At 54.6% G+C, this 16697-nt stretch overlaps 2 gene segments (V, D, J or C); both read left to right on the top strand.

Moving 5' to 3' along the window:
* The window catches only part of LOC138997546 (immunoglobulin lambda variable 4-3-like), a 69041-nt gene extending 61346 nt beyond the window's left edge, over window positions 1-7695 (top strand). The window contains 2 exon segments of the V gene segment in view: window positions 5775-5811; window positions 7214-7695. Of these exon segments, the coding sequence occupies window positions 5775-5811; window positions 7214-7533 (357 nt within the window).
* LOC138997547 (immunoglobulin lambda-1 light chain-like) overlaps window positions 1-16602 on the top strand; it is a 92677-nt gene extending 76075 nt beyond the window's left edge. Inside the window, 2 exon segments of the V gene segment in view lie at window positions 14806-14843; window positions 16120-16602. Coding sequence covers window positions 14806-14843; window positions 16120-16439 — 358 coding nt within the window.
* The last annotated feature ends 95 nt before the right edge of the window (window positions 16603-16697 follow it).

Genomic DNA, 16697 nt, shown 5'->3' on the forward strand with positions numbered 1-16697 from the left:
TGCATTCGCCTTCTTGGTCCTTTGTTTCCTCACCCGTAGAACAGGGACACTTGGCTCAAGGACACACTAGGCCAGTGATGGCGAACCTATGAACTCATTTTTTTTGGTTGATTTTTCTTTGTTAAATGGCATTTAAATACATAAAATAAATATCAAAAATATACATCTTTGTTTTACTATAGTTGCAAATATCAAAAAAATTCTATATGTGACACGGCACCAGAGTTAAGTTAGGGTTTTTCAAAATGCTGACACGCTGAGCTCAAAAGGATCGCCATCACTGCGGAGCTGCTCTGAAGCCCAAGTAAGAGAGGTGGACGGGGAACCGGCATTGGTTCAACGCCTGCTCTGTGCTGGCGCTTAGCAGATGCATGATCCCATTCACCCTCGGGCCCTCCTGCTGCAGAGGAGCTCTCCCCACTTCACAGACAAGGAAACTGAGGCCGGAGGTGACCTGAGTCTGGGTGGTTCCAAGATCCCTGAGCTTGACGCTCCTCCTGGAGAGAGGGGGATGGATGACTCCCTGCTGGACCCTGGCCTAGCCCAGGAGTTGACCAAACTTACCAGGTTTGACCACACCAGCCAAGGAAGGGCCGGGCTTGACTGGCAGGCATGGAGTGTGCAGGGGCCCCGCCTGGGGGCCTGGTCAGAAGAGCAGCCCCAGGCCCATCCCAAGGAATTCAATTCCTCATCCACTGGGCGCTTGGCTGCCCTCCAGGTCTGAGGTAGATGCTCCATAGCCCAGAGAGGCCCTTGGGGAGCCTGGGGAAGGGGGGCAGGAGCAGGTGTGCCCCACCCAGCACCCCAGGGGCGGGGCCAGCAGGGGTGACTGTGGGAGATGGTTGAGCTCTGATTCCAACCACAGCAGGGCAGTTGGCAGATGCCACTCTAAGAGGATCCCCCGGGGTAACCACCCCGGAGAGGACCCGCACGGGGCCGGCACCGGAGAAGGCCCAGGCAGAAGATGGGGCCATTCGGGCCAGGGCACACGGTGATGGCCACTGCCAGTGAGGACCAGGGGCACCTGCCAACAGCACCCATTTCACAAATGTGGAAACTGAGGCCCAGAGGTGACCTAGGTCTGGATGGTTTCAACATTCATGGACTTGACGTTACTCCTGGAGTGAGGGGGATCGATCAAGCCCTGCAGGACCCTTGGGAGCTCACGCTGAGGATCAGGCCCGAGGTGCCCTTGACCCTGAAGGCAGATGAGGCCCAGGACCTGCCAAGTGGGCCATGAGGACTCCGGGGAGCAGAGCGCTGGCCCCTGAGGCCGCTGGGCCTGCCGTGGCCACCCATGGCTGCTGCCCCTGCCAGCAGTGCTTTGGAGCAGGGCCCAGGCCTCCAAGACCCGGTGGGAAGCAACCCTCAGAGCCTGAAGGACAGGTAAGGAGCCCATGCGCCATGGGGGAAAGAGGTGGACGAAGGGAGGGTCGGTGAAGAGCGGGGGCCTGGGCAGACGCTGGCTGTATATAAAGAGTTGGCATTTTGTCCATTGTGGATTTATTAGCGTTGATTTTTATGTTTAGTGTTTTATTAAAATGTATTTATCTCGATGACTGAGGCTTTGGGCACCCCTTAAATTTCGCACCTAAGACTAGAGCCTCGTTCTCCTCGCCCCAGTCCTCTGGGAGGCAGGGGCAGGCTGTACTCATCATTTTAGGGACAGGCCCTCCCGCTCAGGGTCCCCGTAAGGCCCTGGTGTCATCCCCGTCTTCCAGACAGGGATAGAGGCCCAGAGAGGGGGCCGCAGCCCCAGGACAGGAAGGAGTCCCAGGACTGGACACTGTGACCTCGATTCCCGGTCAAGGGCACAGGCCTGGGTTGCGGGCTTGATCCCCTGGGTGGGGCGTGCAGGAGGCAGCTGATCAATGATTCTCTCTCATCATTGATGTTTCTATCTCTCTCTCCCTCTGCCTTTCTCTCTGACATCAATAGAAATATATTTTTTAAAAATCCCCTATGGCCAGTGCATTGGAAGTGACGGTAGCAGGGGTTGATGGGAGGAACGGGCTCTCTCATAGACTGTTCATGGGAGACTAAGATGGACAACCATTATATCGTCATAAAGGAAAGTGTATTTATTCATATTGTGTGGTTCCACTTCTAGGAACTCATCCTTTCGGGGTGGGGAATAATCAAAGATATAACCAAAGGTTTAACAAAAAATGATGAGCCCAGCATTGTTAATGATGGGAGAGAACCTAAACATCCCACAGAAAGGCGGGAATCACGGCAGCATGGAGCATCCACCATGTGGAATTTTGCATAAAATTATGTTTCTGAAGCATCTTGAGTACTATGGCAAATTCCATTTTTAAAAGGATGTCTGGGTGCCAGATATACAGAATGCTCCCAATTGGGCCTTTTATTTATTATTATTACTATTATTATTATTATTATTGATTTCAGAGAGGAAGGGAGAGGGATAGAAACATCAATGATGAGAGAGAATCATTGATCGGCTGCCTCCTGCATGCCTCCCCACCCTGGGGGATTGAACCCACAACCCAGGCATGTGCCCTTGACCAGAATCAAACCCAGACCCTTCAGTCTGCAGGCCAACCCTCTATCCACTGAGCCAGACCAGCCAGGGCGCAATTGGACTTTTTAATATGAGTGCATTTTCCAAGGCTTGTCAGAAAATGTAGAAAAAATGTCAGCGTATGTTTCTGGGCGGTGGGATTTTGCCTAATTTTAATGTTCGCTTCACAATGATCTGTAGTTATTAAATGTTCACAAGGAGATTTATTTCAGTTTTAGCTCCTAAAAGAATGTTAATACAAGAGTAACGTGTTGTTAAAAAAAGATTAAGCACAGAGGTCTGTAGAGTGAAAATTGAGCGTTTCTGCTTACCATTTCTCCACATCTTGCCCTAAAACCCATTCGACAGCCACTGTCTATTTTGCCCATCTGCTGAGCAAAATGAGAATGTGTTTGCTTATTTGATCATGGATCAAATTTATTTTCTGTTCCTATTTTTATTGCCCGGTTTTATGTCTTTTGCGAATTTACCGGCCATAATTTTACCTGTTGTTGGTGTTGTGGTTTTCCATTGAGATGGTTGTGTGTTCTTATAGAGCTATAGACACTCTTCCCGTATTTGAGATATCAGCCTCCTTGTTCAGTCTCTGTGCTGCAAATATTCTCCCCTGAGTTGTATGCCTCTTGTTACTGGGGTGTTTTGCCGTAAAGCCATTTTTAATGGTTATATGTCAGAGTGGTGTGATTTTTTCTTTATGGTTTCTGTGATCCGTGACAAGCATGACAGAGTCATCTTTATTTCAATATTATAAGATCGGGTTTCTATTTTATGCTGGTATTTTCCGTGTTTGGGGGGTTGTTCGCTTGTGTTTACTTCCGCTGGAGTTCATTTTGATGTCGGTGAGGACATAACCTTTTTTATTTTCCAAATGGGGAGCCGGTCGTCACCTGTTTGTTGAATATAAACGCGCCTTCTATCAAACACTAACCCATTGGTTTATTAGATTCTCCCTACGGTTCTAGTGATCTAATGATCCGATCCCATATCCATTGCACCTGTTTGAATTGTCCTAGCTGTACAGGATGTTTGGGACCATGGTTATAATTTATTTTTTCAAAACAGCCGTGCCTGCTCTGTCATCCTTCTCGCTGTTGGGTTTTAGAAACGATTCGCTCATTTTCATAATCCGCGTTTGGTGCCTGTAATTTGGTGGACTGTGCAGGTTCATTGGAGAAGGACCGGCATCTTTGCAACACCCAGCATTTCCCTCCAGGAACGAGGTCGGCCCCTACACACTCACTCTGCTATGGTGTCTTCCAGCCCAGTGCCTCACACTTTATCTCTGCAGACCTTGCCCATTTCCTGTTCAGGTTATTCCTAAGGCTTTGAAAGACCATGTGGCTTGAAGCTGTAAAATGTCCCCCAACTCATGTCTTAAGTGGTCACTGCTTGTGTAGAAGGGGAAACGGCTGATATTCGCACGTGGCCCTTGTATTGGGCCACTTCACTGAACTCAGATTAGGTCTAATCGTTCTTCATCTGGCTCCGTGGGCTTTATTTTTTTTAAGTAGACTCTCTCCTCACCTGCAAAGAACCATGTTCTCTCTTTTTTCCTATTACTTGCACCTCCCCCCATCTCATTTCATTGGTGGGAATCTGTAGAATTCTTTTATGAAGAATTTGCCTTTAAGTACGAGGGTTGCTGTAAATGTGGGGAGATACACTGTATGGAGTTGAGGAAGTTTCCTTAGATAATCAACCTGCTTAGAAGCTGTGTGTTTTGCTTCCTTTAAGTCAGAAACAAGGGTGGCGTTTATATTCATATTATATTAAATGTTGTTTCAAACAATCTTACGTGCGCATCTTACATGCACCCATGACCCAGTGACGCTGCTGCTCAGGTGGAAAATGCTGGCCCCAGGGCAACGGGTTCGCTTCCCCGTTAGATAAGCCACATGGGGAGGTGACATCAGATCAGGCCGAGCCTGAGGACTCTTGCCATCCTGACTCTAGAGTGTGACTTGGGTGTTTGTGTTTATTTGTGTATCTTAATGGGCTTTTGTTTTCTGGTGGATGACTAACACAGAGGGTGATTTCATGAGGGGAACGGATTGTGGGGTGACTCCAGGCTTGGAGAGAAGCCTGCTGGATGCGGGGGGCAGTGTGAGGAGAGTCTATGGGGCCTGTGGAGTCTGAGGTGCCTGCAGGGCGTTCCAGAAGAGTTCGGGAGGCTGAGCACCTGTGAACCTAAAGCCACAAAGAGAGGTCCGGGCTGGACATAGAGAAGGGAGACCCCTAGACAGTTGTTGGAGTGCACAGTGTGGGGGCAGAGGCAGAGAGAGAGGGGGAGTACAGGCAGAACGGGATTCTGGGGGTGTGGGGTCAACAGTCATGGGAGAGAGAAAGAGCGAGAGTGGGTGATGTCAGACACCAAGGGGAGGACAGTCACCAGAAAGAGGAACCTCTGGCAGAGATGTCCGGGGACTGAGGCCGGACCTCGGACTTGACCAGGATGAGGGTCTTGTTGGCTTTGACCTGAGAGGTTCCAGGAAAGATGGGGTGAGAGCCAGAGGGGTCCCAATCGTGTCCCAGAACATGAAACAGTTGGGAGCCATTGTTGGACGAATGGACAGATAATGAATGGATGGATGGATGGATGGATGGACAGATTGATGAATGGATGGATGGATGGATGGATGGACGGATGGACTGATGGAAAGACAGTGGTCTGAGAGCTCAGAAAAGGCTTCATGAAAGAGGTGGAACTACACTGTGTCTCAATGTATGGAGACAAAGGGGAAGGGGATCTCCACGTGGAAGCACCATTAGTCAGGAATGACCCAGTGTCCATAGGCCCGAGGGGAGGTTCACTCGGCTGGAACATGGGAAATTGTGGGGAAGGAACACTCAGAGGCCCCAGGAGGAGGCCAGGAGGAGGCCAGGAGGAGGCCGGGAGGTCTGAGCTACACCACACAGCCCCTCGAGGGGACACGGCGCTCAGAGACTTTGTCAGCACTGAGGATTGGGTGGTGACAAGAACAGTCTTGGGAGGAGGGAGAACAAACACACTGGGTCACTCCAAGGTGTGGGTGCCACCTGCCTTGGATGGGGGGCCGGGCATGGGGATGCTCCAGCCTCTGGGGGGTGACTGCCCACCCGCCCTGCCCCAGAACACAGCTGCAGCCCTGCATCCGTCATGCCCGGCAGGTTCCTGTGCCAGACTGGCCCCCGGGGGCCAGGCCCCAGGTGCTGGTCCGGCGGGTTTTAGTCCGAGCCTCAGTCACCGTGGTATGTCTTCGGCGGCGGGACCCAGCTCACCGTCCTAGGTAAGTGGCTCTCAGCACCTTTTCCAACCCACCCACCGCTCTGCTGTCTTGGGCAAGTCACTCCTCTCTCTGGGGCTGCTTCCTTCTGCCCTCCCAACCTTACAGACCGACCCCCACTTTCTCCATGGGCTCTGGGGAAAGCAGGTTGGTCTTGGGGTAACCAGCAGGGAGGACCTCAATAGCAGAACCCCAATAGCCCCCCAGACTCTGGGGGTGGGCCTAGGAAAGGGGGCCCTTCCTCTCCTCCAGGGCAGATGCCCTCAGGGGGGCCAAGGCTGGTTCTGACCAGGGTCAGTGGGGCAACCTTAGCGACAGTCCCAGTCCCGAGGGTCTGGGCTAAGGGCTCGATGCCCTCCGGCCTGGGAAAGCCGCACAGGAGGCGGGGACAAGGCTGGGACTGGGACCCGGCCTTCGGGGCCACCAAGGGCTGCCGGAGGGGAATCCGTGGAGGGCGGAGAGGAGGGTCGGGCTCGCTCTGAAGCACTCAGAGCCTCTGTTGGGCCGCAAGGATGGGGGTCACGGAGACACGATGAGATGGGCAAGCTGGCCCCGCAGGAGCCTGACCCTCAGGATGGAAGTCAGAAAGGAGTGGGTCCCATGGGGCAGAGACTCACTGACCCTGGAGCCCCATAATTCCTGGGACCCAGGTGTCCCATCAGCCCAAGGGTGTTAGGGTTAGGGCTGATGACTGGGGGACTCAGAGCCACCAGCGGCCGTGTCAGTCTGGGGTGGTCAGAGGTGCCGAGGGGGCTGCGGGGCCTCTGTGCTCCTTGTCGGGGGCATCAGTGCCATGAACACAGCGAGATCAAAGGTCCTGGTGTCCGGGGACCAGGCACAGGGAGACGGGCAGAGCCAGAAGGAGCCCCCAGGCTTTGGCTGCAAGGACCCGGCCCTCACTGGAGAGCCAGGTGCCCCAGGGAGACAGGGGTCCCGGCCCCACTGTGTGCTGGCTCAGGCTGGGCCTCTCCACACGCTGTTGGGGTCGTCCTGGCCGGCTGGGTGCAGAGCCCAGACCTCAGAGGAGGCCGGGGCTCCAGAAACATGAGTGAAGGGGGCCTGAGGCTGGGCTGAGGGCCCGGGAGGTTGGGGCAGAATGCACACTCGACTCAGGAGAGTAGGAGGAGGGAGCAGAGCTTGCCCCAGTAACACTCGGGGAAACTGAGGCTACGGATGGAGGAGCTTGACCAGGTCACAGGGGAGAGATGACTTGGAAGAGCTTCTGGGAGGGTGGGGGCTGACTGCTGTGCAGGGAGAGAGTAGAAAGAGGGGACAGAAAAGGAAGGAAGGTTCCCAAGGGGAACAAACACATGGGCCCAGTCACAGAGGCCGTCCGTGGGGTGGGGGGGATCCCAACATCTGGGCTCTGACTCTGCCTCTTACACCCCCTTCTCTGTCCACACAGGTCAGCCCAAGTCTGCACCCTCCGTGTCTCTGTTCCCGCCATCCGCTGAGGAGCTCGCCAACAACAAGGCCACACTGGTGTGTCTCATGAGTGACTTCTACCCGGGCAGCGTGACGGTGGCCTGGAAGAAAAATGGCACCCCCGTCACCCAGGGCGTGGAGACCACCAAGCCCTCCAAGCAGAGCAACAACAAGTACGCGGCCAGCAGCTACCTGAGCGTGTCCAGCCAAGACTGGAAGTCCGCCAGCGCCTACAGCTGCCAGGTCACGCATGACGGGAAGACCGTGGAGAAGACAGTGGCCCCCTCAGAGTGTTCCTAGGACCTGAGTCCCCACTTCTGGGGACACTTCTCCATCAGACCCTCCCTTCCCCCCTCCCCACTGTCCTCCTGCGGCTCCTGCCCTGGTCGCTCAGACTGGGCAGGTGGCCATCCCTCCCCGTTTCCCCTTCTCCTGAATAAACTCCTGTCATTTCTCATCTGACATTTCGCATGTGTGTTCTGTGTGGGGGAGGGTCTCTGGGTTGAAGCGTCGGTAATAAAGGGCAGGACAGGAATGACGTGACATGGACCTACCTGAGGTCCATCCACTCACCCACCAGGGACCTGAATCAACTCTGAGTGCCCATGTGAGGTGGTTCCCAGAGTCGAAACTTCTCCTCTAGGACCAGACCCTGGGACGCAGTCCTTGTCATCTGGAAAGGGACAAGGGCTGAGTGAGAGGGATCCAGGGGCCCTGAGGAGGGACCAGGGAGAAATGGTGAGGGTCCCAGGAGGGCACAGAGGGTTATAGATGGAAATATTGGGAAGGAAATCATGGAGCCAAGGCTGAGGTCATTGGGAACAGACATTGAACTGCCCTGTCCATCATGGAGCCCAATGGGAGAGCCATTGCCAGGTGAGGGGCTCATGGTTGGCCCATCAGCTCAGAGTCAGGGAAAGCTTGGAACAGTGCCTCCCATGGGGCGCTTGTCAAACTCTGCCAATGCACGTTAGCTACGGAAAGACACTGACTAGTCCTGCAGCAGAGAAGCAGTTTAATATCACGGAGCCTGGCAATTCCCCCATCACGTTCATTCCTCCTACCAACTCAGGGAACCTGGGACACCCTTCAAAGCCTGGTTACTGGTGCTGGGAACATGAGGTGAGAATGAGACACAAGGAAACTCAGCTTATGTTCTAATGGGCCTGAGTCAAGGTCAGGCTCAGGGTGACTCTAGCCGGGGGCATGGACCTCCATATGAGGCCTCTCAACACATGAAGTCAGATGAGGGTGAGATTCTTTATGGTTGGCTAAGGATGGAGCAGGTGATGTCAGCCTGCACCAGGAAGGTGTGAGGGGGCATGACAGTTGACCTTGATGGATTAGAAAGGGCACAGTCCTGGGCACCAATAGGGCATCCTGTGATGTCCCAGGGAGGGCATATCAACTGGAATTCAGGAGCCACGTAAGAGAAGGTCAGACCAGCTCAGAGCAGGCAGAGTGTGGCCTGTGGGGTACAGCAAGGTCAGGCCTCCCCGGGGACACCGCACCCCCACCACTCCACCCCTGGGCCCCTTGCCCTTCCCTCACTGTGTCTCAGCCCTGAGTGCAGCTGGTGTCACAGACACACTCACTCCAGGCCGCTAAGATGGGGAGACTGACTAATTTGTCAATTTTTTACGTACATGTGAGGAAACCTACTTTATGATATAATGGAATTTCAGCTTTATATGGACAACCCTGCACAGAATTAATCCATTATATCCAGCTTTCAGTGTATTTACTTGGTTTGTCTTAGGTGTTGTTTGCATATGAGAACAGAATAAGGTCCCGCATTGTGATGTTGGGTCTGTAAGTGTCTCCCAAATCACTCCAGCTTTTCCATGCCAGCAAGTGGCTGAGGGGCTGAGCTGCTGGCCTCGGGGACTCTCCCTCAGTTGGGATGCGGGTCCAGCCTCCACGAGCTGCATCTGGGGGGGGTCACTCCTCCTCATGTTCCTGCAAAATGGTTTTGGCATCAGAAGCTTCACAAGGTCCAGATTGGACTATAGCCAAATTGCCTCCCAGATGGTTCCCCCTTTGCACCAAAGGACCCCTATGGAATAGACCTCCTTTCAGGACATCCTCCGCTTGGATGTCCAATGACTTGGTCCATCAGATAGGAAGAAATGCATCATGGGATATTCCAGATTCGCCCTCCTCCTCCTGTGGTGCCCCACGTGTGCATGAAAGGAGTCCCTCCAGCAGATCTGTCTCCACCAGGCAGTGTGTGTCACACCCCAGCACAGAGGAGGGAATGGGGATGTTTCTCTGCGGTCCTCCAGTTTGCAGGACGGTGGTCTGGCCCCCTTCGTCCTCCCGTGGTAACAATGGCCACTGAATGGCTTGGGGAACTCTAGCAGGTGAATGGATCTGCCGTGTGGAAGCACCACGGGTTCCTCAAGTGATGACAACAATGTGGCTGCGAACGATGGCCATTTGTCCATTGGGAGCCTCTTTGGGAGGCTTCTGTGGGTCCCGACATGACCCCTGGGGATGGATCTCTATGGTTCCTGGTGACAAGAAGCCAGCATGCTCTAGCTCCCCTGTTGCCTATCGCCCTAGGCCCGTGGTCGGCGAACTGCGTCTCCCAAGCCACATGCAGCTCTTTGGCCCCTTGAGTATGGCTCTTCCTAAGCCTTAGGAGTACCCTAACTAAGTTAATAACCATGTACCTACCTATATAGTTTCACTTTTAAAAATATGGCTCTAAAGAAATTTCAGTCGTTGTACTGTTGATATTTGGCTCTGCTGACTAATGAGTTTGCGGACCACTGCCCTAGGCCATGGCACCTCACTCACAGTGCAATCGATGCCCTCCAAGCTCATCCCAATCCCAGGAGACCGCAGTAGAAACAGCCTATCAGGCACCAAGTTCCTTTGGAACAGTGGTTCTCAACCTTCTGGCCCTTTAAACACAGTTCCTCATGTTGTGACCCAACCATAAAATTATTTTCGTTGCTACTTCATAATGTTGCTACTGTTATGAATCGTCATGTAAATATCTGATATGCAGGATGGTCTTGGGCGACCCCTGTGAAAGGGTCGTTCGAAGGCCAAAGGGGTCCCGACCCACAGGTTGAGAACCGCTGCTTTGGAAGAATTGCTTCCAACAGGCCTGCTGCAGGACAACTCGCTGTGTCATCCATCCACCCTACAATCTGCTGAGGTGGTGGAGGGGGGACAGAGTGCGTCCCTGGCAGAGCAGACAGCAGCCGGGGGCAGTGGCCCAGGCTTCCTCCAGCACAGCTGCAGGTGGGGGCCCAGGGGTGGGGCAGGGCCTCCCAGAGAGAGGTTTTTGTACGAGCCTGTGTCACAGTGTTTTGTGTTCGGCGGAGGGACCCAGCTGACCATCCTAGGTGAGTCTCTCCTTCCCCCTCCTTTGCTGCTCTCCCGGAGGATTGGGCCATTTTCTGAAAGTTCTGCTCTCTCTGGGTCCTATCTCAGCCTGTGTCCAGGTTTTCACCCTGGATCCCGGCCCTTGGGAACCTGAGCTCTGTGGATTTCTGCTCTTACTGTCCTATTTGGTCACCCTCAGCCATTCACCTCTGCCCCCAGAGACAGAGGAATGGATGGGATGCTCTGTGTGTGGCTTCTTCTGTCTCTGAGGGTCATGTTGGATTCTAGATGGGCTCTGTTCTGTCTTCCCCTGTTAAGTTCCTGTGGGACAAGATTATTTCAGGGGGTCATCAGTGGCCCCCGTCTTAAGGGAAAGAGAGGATACAGAGCACTGAGGGGGTAACCTTGTGAAAATTTTAGGGTGACCCAGAAACTCTGGGCCAAGGCCAGAGACACACAGGTCAGAGGTTCAGGGCAGGTCTCAGGGACTGTGGGCTCATGAACAAGGGTCAGGAATGGTGCTGGGGTGCAGGGCTCCCAGGGGCCTGCATCGAGCTGCCATGCGGAGTCCTGACCAGCCTCGCACCATGGAGGCCTGCAGGAGGAAGGACACAGGGGGGAGGAGAAGGTGCTGGGGGAAGGGCATGGAAGGACAGGTATGAGGACAAGGTGGCCTTTGGTCTGTGCAGAATGAACATCCTCTCAGAAGAAATGGCAGAATCCAAGGCATGAAAGCTCTAGTTATCTGACCAGTTTGTGGGGATGCATTGACTGTAGAATGAGAGACACCCAATGACAAAAAGACAGACATTTTGTTCATCAGAAAAAGCTGCCACCCAGTTTAGAGAGGGAGCAGGAGACATAGATGTGGGTGAAAAACTGAGCCGTTGAGCCGATGCTCCGAAGCCCCCAGCACAGAGGATCAGGTCAGAGGTGTCCACAGATGGACCCAGCAGGAGGGCAGAGGGCTCAGAGCATCTTTTGTGGGACAAACAGACAGACAGACACAGACAGGCCCAGTCAGATACCAGGAGAAGGCAGAGCCAGAGGGTGACAGTCAGATGTGTGGGGGGCAGAACGGGGCCCACAAGGACAGTGATGGCAGGTTCCAGGCTCAGGGTTTCTCAGGAAAATGGGGAGTTGAGTTAGGAACCCCCCAAATTGCCCTGCACAGCATGGACTCTCACACCCAGAGAGGCCCCTGCCCTCGGGGTCCTGCATGGTCCTCAGGACACTGTGCCCACAGGAAGACCGAGGTCAGCAGCTTTCAGGATGGACCCTGAGCCTCTCCCCTCCTGCCCCTCCCGCACCCACAGGTCAGCCCAAGTCTGCACCCTCCGTGTCTCTGTTCCCGCCATCCGCTGAGGAGCTCGCCAACAACAAGGCCACACTGGTGTGTCTCATGAGTGACTTCTACCCGGGCAGCGTGACGGTGGCCTGGAAGAAAAATGGCACCCCCGTCACCCAGGGCGTGGAGACCACCAAGCCCTCCAAGCAGAGCAACAACAAGTACGCGGCCAGCAGCTACCTGAGCGTGTCCAGCCAAGACTGGAAGTCCGCCAGCGCCTACAGCTGCCAGGTCACGCACGACGGGAAGACCGTGGAGAAGACAGTGGCCCCCTCGGAGTGTTCCTAGGACCTGAGTCCCTACTTCTGGGGACACTTCTCCCTCAGACTCTCCCTTCCCCTGCTCCCCACTGTCCCCCTGAGGCTCCTGCCCTGGTCGCTCAGACTGGGCAGGTGGCCATCCCTCCCTGTTTCCCCTTCTCCTGAATAAACTCCTGTCATTTCTCATCTGACATTTGGCATGTGTGTTCTCTGTGGGGGAGGGTCTCTAGGTTGAAAGGTCGGTAATAAAGGGCAGGACAGGAATGACACGACATGGACCTACCTGAGGTCCACTCCACTCACCCATCAGGGACCTGAATGAGCTTGAGTGCCAATGGGCGCTGGGACCCAGGCCAGAAACTTCTCCTCTAGGACCAGCCCCTGGTACACAGTCTTGGTCACCTGGAAAGGGACAAGGGCTGAGTGACGGGGATCCAGGGGCCCTGAGGAGGGACCAGGGAGAAATGGAGAGGGTCCCAGGTGGGCATGGTGAGCTACAGATGGAAATATTGGGAAGGAAATCATGGAACCAAGACTGTGGTCATTGGGAACAGACATTGAACTTCCCTGTCCATCATGGAGCCCAATGGGAAGCCATTACCAGGTGAGGGGCTCATGGTTGGCCCATCAGCATGGAGTCACGGAAAGCTTTGAGCAGTGCCTCCATGGGGCATTCGTCAAACTTAGACAATGCACGTTAGCTAAGGAAAGACACTAACTAGTCCTGCGGAGAGAAGCAGTTAAATATCATGGAACCTAACAATTCCCCCATTGCATTCATTCCTCCTACCAACTCAGGGAGCCTGAAACTCCCTTCAAGGCATGTTAGTAGTGCTGGGAACATGCGGTAAGGATGAGGAACAAGGAAACTCAGTTTATGTTCTAATTCTCCTGAGTCAAGGTCAGGCTCAGGGTGACTCTAGCCGGGGGCATGGACCACAATATGAGGAGTCTCAACACATGAAGTCAGATGAGGGTGAGATTCTTTATGGTTGGTTTAAGGATGGAGGAGATGATGTCAGCCTGCACCAGGAAGGTGTGAGGGGGCGTGACAGTTGACCTTGATGGATTAGAAAGGGCACAGTCCTGGGCACCAATTGGGCATCCTGTGATGTCCCAGGGAGGATGTATCAACTGGAATTCAGGAGCAGAGTAAGTGCAGGTCAGAGGAGCTCAGAGCAGGAGGAGTGTGGCACGTGGGGTACAGCAAGGTCAGGCCTCCCCGGTGACACAGCACCCCCACCACTCCACCCCTGGGCCCCTTCCCCCTCGCTCCCTGTGTCTCTGCCCTGAGTGCAGCTGGTGTCAGAGACACACTCACTCCAGGCCGCTGAGACGGGGAGACTGACTAATCTGTCAATTTTTTATGTACGTGTTAGGAAACCTACTTTATGATATAATGAAATTTCAGCTTTATATGGACACCCCTGCACAGAATTAGTCCATTATAACCAGCTTTTAGTGTATTTACTTCGTTGTATCTTAGGTGTTGTTTGCATATGAGAACAGAATAAGGTCCTGCATTGTGATGTTAGGTCTGGAAGTGTCCCCCAAATCACTCCAGCTTTTCCATGCCAGCAAGTGGCTGAGGGGCTGAGCTGCTGGACTCGGGGGCTTTCCCTCAGTCGGGATGCGGGTCCAGCCTCCACGAGCTGCATCTGGGGGGGGGGGGGGGGAGGTCACTCCTCCTCATGTTCCTGCAAAATGGTTTTGGCATCAGAAGCTTCACAAGGTCCGGGTTGGACTTTAGCCAAATTGCCTCCCAGGATGGTTGCCACTTTGCACCAAAGGTCCCCTATGGAATAGACCTCCTTTCAGGACATCTGCTGCTTGGAAGTCCAATGACATGGTCCATCAGATAGGAAGAAATGCATCATGGGATATTCCAGACTCGCCCTCCTCCTCCTGTGGTGCCCCGCATGTGCATGAAAGGAGTCCCTCCAGCAGATCTGTCTCCACCAGGCAGTGTGTGTCACACCCTAGCACAGATGAGGGAATGGGGAATTTCTCTTTGGTCCTCCAGTTTGCAGGACGGTGGTCTGGTCCCAAAGTCCTTCCATGGTAACAATGGCCACTGAGTGGCTTGGGGAACTCTAGCAGGTGAATGGATCTGCCGTGTGAAAGCACCACGGGTTCCTCAAGTGATGACAACAATGTGGCTGCGAACGATGGCCATTTGTCCATTGGGAGCCTCTTTGGGAGGCTTCTGTGGGTCCCGACATGACCCCTGGGGATGGATCTCTATGGTTCCTGGTGACAAGAAGCCAGCATGCTGTAGCTCCCCTTGTGCCTCTGGGCCTAGGCTATGGAACCTCACTCACAGTCAAACAGATGCCTCAAAACTCATCCCAATCCCAGGAGACCACAGTAGAAACAGCCTGTCAGGCACCAAGTTCCTGTGGGAGAATTGCTTCCAACAGGCCTGCTGCTGTACAAGTCGCTGTGTCATCCATCCACCCTACAATCTGCTGAGGTGGTGGAGGGGGCACAGCGCGCGCCCCTGGCAGAGCAGACAGCAGCCGGGGGCAGTGGCCCAGGCTTCCTCCAGCACAGCTGCAGGTGGGGGCCCAGGGGTGGGGCAGGGCCTCCCAGAGAGAGGTTTTTGTACGAGCTTGTGTCACAGTGTTGGGTGTTCGGCGGCGGGACCCAGCTGACCGTCCTAGGTGAGTCTCTCCTTCCCCCTCCTTTGCTGCTCTCCCAGAGGATTGGGCCATTGTCTGCTGGTTTTTCTCTCTCTCTGGGTCCTGTCCCAGCCTGTGCCCAAGCTTTCACCCAGAATCCCAGCCCTTGGGAACCTGATCTCTATGGGTCCCTGGTCTTACTCTCCTATTTGGTCACCCTCAACCGTTCACCTCTGTCCCCAGAGACAGAGGAATGGTCAGGATGCTCTGTGTGTGGCTTCTTCTGTCTCTGAGGGTCATGCTGGATTCTAGATGGGCTCTGTTCTGCCTTCCCTTGTTAAGCTCCTTTGGGACAAGATTATTTCAGGGGGTCAGTGGTGGCCCCCTTTTTAAGGGAAAGAGAGGATAAGGAGCACTGAGGGGGTAATCTTGTGAAAATTTTAGAGTGACCCAGGACCCTCTGGAGGCTAGAGACACCCAGGTCAGAGGTTCAGGGCAGGTCTCAGGGACTGTGGACTCATGAACAAGGGTCAGGAATGGTGCTGGGGTGCAGGGCTCCCCGGGGCTGCATGGAGCTGCCATGCGGAGTCCTGACCAGCCTCGCACCAGGGAAGCCTGCAGGAGGAAGGACACAGGGGGGAGGAGAAGGTGCTGGTGGAAGGGCCATGGGATGACAGGTATGAGAACAAGGTGGCCTTTGGTCTCTGCAGGACGAACATCTTGGGAGGAATCACAGAATCCATGGCATGGAAGCTCTAGTGATTTGACCAATTTGTGGAGATGCCATTGATTGTAGAATGAGAGAGACCCAAGGACAGACAGACATTTTGTTCATCAGAAAAAGCTGCCACCCAGTTTAGACAGGGAGCAGGAGACATAGATGTGGGTGAAAACTGAGCCCTTTGGCCAATGCTCCGAAGCCCCCAGCACAGAGGATCAGGTCAGAGGCGTCCACAGATGGACCCAGCAGGAGGGCAGAGGGCTCAGAGCATCTTTTGTGGGACAGACGGACAGACACAGACAGGCCCTGTCAGATACCAGGAGAAGGCAGAGCCAGAGGGTGACAGTCAGATGTGTGGGGGGCAGAACAGGGCCCACAAGGACGATGGTGGCAGGTTCCAGGCTCAGGGTTTCTCAGGAAAATGGGGACTTGAGCTACAAACATTCCAAACTCATGGCATGGACTCTCACACCCAGAGAGGCCCCTGCCCTCGGGGTCCTGCATGGTCCTCAGGACACTGTGCCCACAGGAAGACCGAGGTCAGCCTTTCAGGATGGACCCTGAGCCTCTCCCCTCCTGCCCCTCCCGCACCCACAGGTCAGCCCAAGTCTGCACCCTCCGTGTCTCTGTTCCCGCCATCCGCTGAGGAGCTCGCCAACAACAAGGCCACACTGGTGTGTCTCATGAGTGACTTCTACCCGGGCAGCGTGACGGTGGCCTGGAAGAAAAATGGCACCCCCGTCACCCAGGGCGTGGAGACCACCAAGCCCTCCAAGCAGAGCAACAACAAGTACGCGGCCAGCAGCTACCTGAGCGTGTCCAGCCAAGACTGGAAGTCCGCCAGCGCCTACAGCTGCCAGGTCACGCACGACGGGAAGACCGTGGAGAAGACAGTGGCCCCCTCAGAGTGTTCCTAGGACCTGAGTCCCCACTTCTGGGGACACTTCTCCCTCAGACCCTCCCTTGCCCTGCTCCCCACTGTCCCCCTGCGTCTCCTGCCCTGGTCGCTCAGACTGGACAGGCGGCCATCCCTCCCCGTTTCCCCTTCTCCTGAATAAACTCCTATCATTTCTCATCTGACATTTCGCATGTGTGTTCTGTGTGGGGGAGGGTCTCTAGGTGAAATAAAGGGCAGGATGGTCATGACATGTCACTCCATCTACCCATCGTTCGCT

This window comes from Myotis yumanensis, unplaced genomic scaffold, assembly GCF_028538775.1.
Source record: "Myotis yumanensis isolate MYYU_CA2020_CCGP unplaced genomic scaffold, mMyoYum1.0.hap1 SCAF_19, whole genome shotgun sequence".
Lineage (NCBI taxonomy): Eukaryota > Metazoa > Chordata > Mammalia > Chiroptera > Vespertilionidae > Myotis > Myotis yumanensis.